The 7,343-nt window shown below is 51.6% G+C and overlaps 1 protein-coding gene across 1 annotated transcript; it reads left to right on the top strand.

The window, feature by feature from the left end:
- The first annotated feature begins 317 nt into the window (after nucleotides 1-317).
- On the top strand, nucleotides 318-1,456 carry LOC121102545 (cAMP-specific 3',5'-cyclic phosphodiesterase 4A-like). Its single transcript, XM_040629360.1, has one exon. It carries the CDS (start codon nucleotides 385-387, stop codon nucleotides 1,159-1,161), a length of 777 nt encoding a protein of 258 aa, XP_040485294.1. The 5' UTR covers nucleotides 318-384; the 3' UTR covers nucleotides 1,162-1,456.
- The last annotated feature ends 5,887 nt before the right edge of the window (nucleotides 1,457-7,343 follow it).

Raw genomic sequence — 7,343 nt, 5'->3', positions numbered from 1 at the left:
CTGCATCGGGCTCCCTGCTCAGCGGGGAGCCTGCTTCTCCCTCTGCCTGCTGCTCCCCCTGCTTGTGCTGTCTCTCTCTCTCTAACAAATAAATAAAATATTTTTTTAAAAAGCTTAAAAAAATAAAAAGGAGGGAAGATAATATCAGAGTGGGTTAGCCAATACTCTGCCACGGAGTTATTTCTAGTTTTTCTTTGTTGCCAAAAAAAAAGTCATTATTAATATCTGTGGTGTACCACAATTTTTTAAAACTAATTCCCAACTGACAGATATATGGAAGTTTCTAGTATTTGTTGGCATCTCATATGTAAAGTTTTTTTCTTTTTCTCACCCGTGCAAGAGTTTTTCCAGGGTGCATCTGGAGAAGCAGGATGACGAGGTGAAATGCTGTTGGCCTCTAGATCCCACAGCATGGCAAGACGATCTGCACCCGCGGGCCACCAGTTTATACCTCTCTCCCTTCTCTCCCAGGTGGGTTTCATCGACTATATTGTACACCCGCTGTGGGAGACATGGGCTGACCTGGTCCACCCAGATGCCCAGGAGATCCTGGACACGTTGGAGGACAACCGGGACTGGTACTACAGCGCCATCCGGCAGAGCCCTTCACCACCGCCCGAGGAGGAGCCCAGAGGGCCAGGCCACCCACCCCCACCAGATAAGTTCCAGTTTGAGCTGACGCTGGAGGAGGAAGAAGAGGAGGAGGTGTCTACCGCCCCAGGTGCATTTGAAGTGCAGGACTTGTCCATGGCCCAGCGTCCATCCCCCGCTGAGGATCTGTCGGACGTGGATGGCCAGGCTGTGCCCACAGCCGTGAAGGGAGAGGAACCACGCTTCACACAGCAAGCCGACTCAGCAGATAGTGTGGCCGCGGGCCAGGACGAGTCCGTGTCCCCAGATGCCTCTGTGGAGGCTGGGGGCCGCAGCAGCCCCCTGGCCCTGTCTGCTGAGAGCCCCCCTCTGCCTGCCTTGAGGACCCCACCCCCTCCAGAGGAAGCCCCGGGCCTTCCGGGCCTCCCCTCCATGGCGGCCGAGGTGGGGGCCCAAAAAGAGCATCAGGCTGCCAAGAGGGCGTGCAGTGCCTGCACAGGAACATCTGGCGAGGACCCCCCCCCACTCCCAGCTCCTGGTGGGTGGGGTTCAGCTGGAGGTCCTACCTGAGCCCCAGCCCGTACACCCTGTTGCTCTCCCCGCCTCCCTCCACCACCATCACCCCCCCACCACCTCCTCCACTGCCTCAAAGACTCTTGGGCCTCCTGAGAAAAAAGAAAACAGAAAAGTGGGTTTTTTTCTCTTTTCTTTTTTTCCTCTTTCCCCCCACCCCCACCCATGGGGCCTCTTTTTGGAGGTGGGGGCTGGGGAACAAGGGGCGGAGGTCCCGGAAGGGATTTTATTTTTGGAATTTTAATTGTTACATTTTTAGAAAAAGAAAAAAAAAAAAAAAAACAGGATAAAACACAGCCACTGTAGACGCTCCTGTTCCGGACTAAACCCCTCGTGTCCCTCCCGGCCCACCTCCCCTGCCCCAGGTCCCACGCTCAGTCTTCCGGCCTCCTAGGGCTCCCCGCCTGGGCCCAAGCAGGCATCATGCCTCCTTCCCTCCCTCCCTCCCTCCCTCCCTCCCTCCCTCCCTCCCTCCCTCCCTCCAGGCTTTTCTTCTGAATTTTGGAGTGTCTCTGGAACCCAACCAGGAATAGCCATTCTGGGCGGGGGCTCTGGGGGGCTGTCACCGGGGGAGGCCCTGGCTCCAGCCCGTCTCTGGCTCATTGCCCACCACCACCCCCAGAAGTCTTCCGCCTCATTTTGCACAAACCTGGCAATATTAACTTGGGGGACAGGGACGGGGCCGGGAGCTGTGCGCCTTCAGATGTAGCAGAGGGGAGGTGTTGGAGGGACATTCACACCACTAACCTGGGGTCTGAGGTTCGAGGAGGGCCTGATCCCCCCTCCGCTTGCCATCCCCTCGCCCTTCCACTTTGGGTTCTGTTTGAATTTTCTCCATTTAGGAGGGAGATGGCTCTGAACCACACCCCTCCTTCCAGCTGCTTCTCCTCTTGTTTCTGCCTTAATTATTCCCATGGCTGTAGGAGAGGGGTTTGCAGTGGCTCCCACCTGCACCTTGGGTGGGGTGGGGCCAGGCCCAGAGCCCCCATCCTGGGCACCCCCCCGCCCCCAGCATCCTCCTGACCCCTTTCATGACCCTTTGCCCTAGGAGGAAGCAATAACAGTGTGCACCTACATCCCCTTTCTGGGCAGCCCTCTCCCACCCTGGCACCAACCAAAGTCATTTCTCCTTTGCCCCCACCTGGCCACGCCTCGCCCTCACCCCTTAGCTATTCCTGGAGCAATACGACAGACAGATGCAAGGCCATTTTTCTCCAAGCCATGGGGGACTGTTTGGAAGGAAAGACCCCCCCCACTTCCCCCTCCTTTACGCCCTTCGGCCCAGTTCTGCAGCTGGGCAAGGCAGGGCCTCTCTCTCATTCCCCTACCCCCAATTCTGAGCACACGGTACTGTAGCCCCCAGCTGCCCCCAGCCTTCCATCTGTCTGTCCATCCCTGTGGGGGTACCACCCACTCCCACCCCCATGATGCTGTACAGGGTTCATTTTTGTAGAGAAATTAGTTTCTGTCCCAGCCAGTGACTGGAGTGGGACTTCTTTTGGTTTTCTTTATTTTCTCTTTCTTTCTTTCTTTTCTTTTTTCTTTTTTTTTTGTACATACTGTATGGTTGGTTTATAAATTATTCTACAGAGGCAAAAAGGGAAAATAAACTTGCCCTTCCCCAGCTGACCCGGTCAGGGGAAGGAGGGGTGGGGTCTCCCAGAGAGAGTCCCCATTCCCACTGTATTATACAAACTGTACCATAGACCCCAAAAGGGTGGATTCCATGCTGCCGCTCGATGGGAAGTCGTGTCATTGTAGGGGGCGAGGGCTGAGCAGAGCCTGCCCCTTCCCCCTTACCCAGGTGTGACTGGTGAGATGGAACCCCACCCCCGAATTAGGGCTCCTCTCCCCGGGGGGCGGGCACAGGACCCCCTGAGCTGCTCTTGTGTTGTCCACTTTGACGATCAATCAGTCGGTCGGTCTGTTGATCGATAATCAATCCTTCGATCTTGTCTCCAATTAAACCGAGGCTTTCACTGATCTTCCTGGCTTATGTGACTTCCTTTCCCACCCTGCTCTTGGGAGGTGCGCCTCTCCTTGCACTGTCTGCCTGGGGTGGGGATAAGGGGGAAGGGAGTCTCTGTTCCTATCCCTCCCCAAGAAGATAGAACCCGAAGGGAGGGGCAGCAAGTGTGCCAGGAGGCAGCTGCCCTGCAGCCTGGGCCAGACACCTGCTCACGGACTCCAGGAGGTTCAGACCAGTCTTTGGAGGCCAGCAGACCCAGGTAAATCCACTTCTCCTGCATAGCATATCTGACACAACTCCTGGGTACTTCTGGAATCTCAGACTCATTCCTGGAAACCTCAAGGGGGCCTGATTGATAATGCCTCCACTGTCTGGCTGCCAGACCACAGTAAAAGGTCTCTGGTCAAATTGTGCCGTGCAGACATTCAACTTGATAAGTACAAGGGCATTTACTTAGCCCTGTAAGTCCTATGAATTCCCAGGATCCTGGCCATTTTGGTGTTGCAACCCGAAGGTTGCATTAAAAGAAAACCAAACAACCTGAATATCTTTTTTTTTTTTAAAGATTTTAAGTAAACTCTACTCCCAATGTGGAGCAGCTCGAACTCACAGCCCTTTGATCAAGAGTAGCACGCTCTATTGACTGAACCAGACAGATTCCCCCAAACCTGAATCATACCTTAAAGGCAGGGCTTTGTGTTGCTTTGAGCCTGTAAGCCTCATGGTCGGTATCAGGTGAGCTAAATCCTCCAAATTCACCCAAGACTGGCTTGAGAATGAAGCTGTTTTGCTAATGTGTTCATTCGAGGTTGGGATGAGGTGGGGAGTGAGCAACTCTCAGAATACTTTAACCAATCCATGTATTTGAACCTGTTAATTCCACTCAAGGGATCCCATTTTTCCCACCTTTATCAGGATAATTAACAAACCCGCTAATGAACAAAACTTCCCAAGTGGATAAAGATGCGGATAACAGAAATGTTTGTGATTTGAGCTTTTGGTTTAGAATACTGGCTGCCTCTGGGGTCTAATGAATTGAGATACACACATACACACTGAGTGCTTAAGTGGTTAAATGCAGTGGGATCATAGATGTATATATTCACAGCTTGTGTGTTTTGAAATGAAATGAGGACAGGTTCCTTGGATCTAAGGAAAGGTTGACCTGCCTACTCTGCTCTATTCCTGTCTGGTTATCAGGGAGTAGTTTAGATCACCCAGCTGTGTGACCTTGAGATAACCTTCAGTTATCTCATCTATAACAGGATAACAAAATCCCAGTCCGTCTAGAGCAGGGCTGACCAGTGAAACCTTCTATAATGATGGGAATGTCCTGTCTGTGCTTCTCCAACGTGGTGGCCACTAGCCACACGTGGCTGTTAAGCACTTGAGATGCAGTGAGTGCAACCGAGGAGCTGCAGTTTTTGTTTTCCTTTCCATTGAGTAGCCACATGCAGCCAATGGCTACCAGCTGAGACTATACAGTTCGGGAACTTGAGAGAGTGAGTGTATAGGATTTAGCATGTACAAAGGTTTGCCTGTTTCACTGTGGTTTGAAGATTTACAGTATGTAGATATCCTGGCCCCAAAGAGTGAGGGCCAGCCTAGACCCAGAGAGGGGAAGAAGAAGAAAAAAAAGGCTGGAAAACTAGGTAGAAGTTTCCAGGGAATCTGAACTTTGTGCAAGAAGTAAAGAGGACACACAGACGTTTTCCCGAGGGTGTTTCAAAGGGAGGCAGAGTCGGGGAAAGGGTGTCGGGCTGAGGGTCAGGAGGCGACAGCACCAATCCCAGGCTGCAGGGGAAGGCTGATGAGACTTCTTGCTCTGGACCTCAGTTTCTCCAAGTGTAGGCATGATGTCCTAAATCCCTCCTCTGTTGGGACACTGTAACAATCTGAGAATGTGGGTCAAAGGGCAAGAGGTGGGCATGTGACCATCAGCTGGCTCTTTAAAATCCTTGTGATGGGGAGTTCATCTTTCCTCAGGCAAAGGTGACCAAGGGCAGTGGGCCACAGCAGCAAAGCCTCGTTATCTGAATAGGACAGGGAGACCTGGAGAAGGGGTGGAGTTGGTCTATGTTGAAGCTGACATCGGCCACTTGCAAACAAGTTCCGTAGTCTGGGACAAATGGCTCTGGCTCTTCCAGCCTTTTGAGGGCTATGACCTGTGCTAAACTCATTAGGTGGATTATCTTACTGGCTCTCCAGCAGCCCTTGAGATATATACTATTACAGGAAACTGAGGCCTAGAAGTGATCTAACCCTGTCGAGGAAAGGCAGAGACCTCACTTCACCTACTCTCTGTCCCACAATGATAGCTACTGGAAAACTACCTGATACTTTCATTATTATTGCTCCTTTTTTTAGCCCTACACCCAACATGGGGCTTGAATTCACGAACCCAAGATCAAGAGTCACATGCTCCACCGACTGAGCCAGCCGGGCGCCCCTAAAAGATATATATATCTTTTTACATATATTTTACACCATATATATATATATAAATATTTATATATATATATATACACATATATATATATATAAATCTACTAGCAAATAATGAAACAATGGACCATCCTGGAGTGGGCAAAGAACTTCCACAGCTCGCTGGTGTTGGTGGAAGTTGGCACATACAGCTTTCCAAGAGTGGTCTGACAACATTTATCGAAAATATAACTGCATGTGGGCGCCTGGGTGGCTCGGTCAGTTAAGTGTCTGCCTTTGGCTCAGGTCATGATCCCAGGATCCTGGGATGGAGCCCCACATCAGGCTCCCTGCTCATTGGGGACCCTGCTTCTCCCTCTACCCTCCCCCTGCTTTTGCTCTCTCTCTTGCTCTCTCAAGTAAATAAATAAAATTTTTAAAAAAATAAAAAAATATATAACTGCATGCATTTTGACCCACCCATTGCAGTTTTTAAAATATTTATCCTAAAGAAACAGTTGGATAAAAACCTAAAGGTGAAGACAGCACAAAATGCCCATTCTAGTATTGGTCAGAATAGTGAAGAACTATGAAAAATGTCCAACACTGGGGACGCGTGGGTGGCTCAGTCGGTTGAGCGGCTGCCTTCGGCTGGGGTCATGATCCCGGAGTTCCCTCGCCTGCAACCGGCTCCCTGTTCAGCGGGGAGTCTGGTTCTCCCTCTCCCTATGCCCCTCCCGCTGCTCTTGGTCTCCAGCCCCCCCCCTCTCTAATAATAAATAAGAAAAATATTTTTAAAAATATTAACAATGTCTCCAGGGGTAGGATTAAGAGAGATCTGTATTTTCTGTTCTGCAGTCTTTGATATTTTCTGAACTTTAGCAGTAAGCAGGTATTAATTTTATAATCAAGGGGAAAATTATTTTATAATCAGGGTAAAGAAATACCCGGTATTTGTTATCTGGGAGGCACAAAAGCATGGTAGATAAGCACACAGACTTTGGATTCATTTTGCCTGGATTCTAGCTCCCACGCCTCCGGTTAATGACTGGGCTCGTCGGAGCAGGTTACTTACTTGTTCTGTGCTTCAGTTTCCCTTGCTCTAAAATGCCAATAACTGCCCAAGTTACTATGTGCCAGACGCTGTTTGTTTTACGTAAATTATTGCACTGAATTCTCACAACAGCCTTATAAAGCAGGTTCTACCATAAATGGGTCACAGGCTGGGAAGAAGGCGGGACTGGGAACTCCAGCCCCCAAGCGCCTCCTAGAGCGGAGCTGGGGAACTACAGCACGCTCAGAAATGCACGCAAGCGCAGACCGAGTGGAGGGCGTGGCGAGGACGCGCGGGAGGTCTCCCCCTGCGCTACGATTGGCTGTCGTGGTTGTCATTAGCCGAGAAGGCCGCCAATGAGGGGCGCGGCCGCTTCGCCCTGGGAACCCGACGGCTGAGGGAGCTGAGGCGCTCGGGCTGCTGCAGGTGCGCGAGCCTCAAAGCGGGTGAGGGGACCTGGCGTCACTCCCTGAGAGTGACCCCAGCGTCGTTCCCACTTGTTAAGGGGACCCCAGCGTCAGGCTCCTTTCCTGAGAGTTCCCTGGGGTCGTTGCCACCCTTTTTCCCAAGAGTGACCCCTGAGATGATCCCTCAGGAGGACCCCGGCGCCCTCTCTCCTTCTAGAGGTGAACCGTAGCCTCGTCCCTTCTTCCTGAGCGGGACGCCAGAGCCACACACTTCCTTAGGTGGACCCCGGCTTCCTCAGCCCTTCCTGAGGGGACCCGGGTGTCA

This window comes from Ursus maritimus, unplaced genomic scaffold (genome assembly GCF_017311325.1).
Source record: "Ursus maritimus isolate PB19 unplaced genomic scaffold, ASM1731132v1 scaffold_14, whole genome shotgun sequence".
Lineage (NCBI taxonomy): Eukaryota > Metazoa > Chordata > Mammalia > Carnivora > Ursidae > Ursus > Ursus maritimus.
Note: the sequence above shows the minus strand (reverse complement) of the source record. Positions and strands in the feature narration are given on the sequence as shown.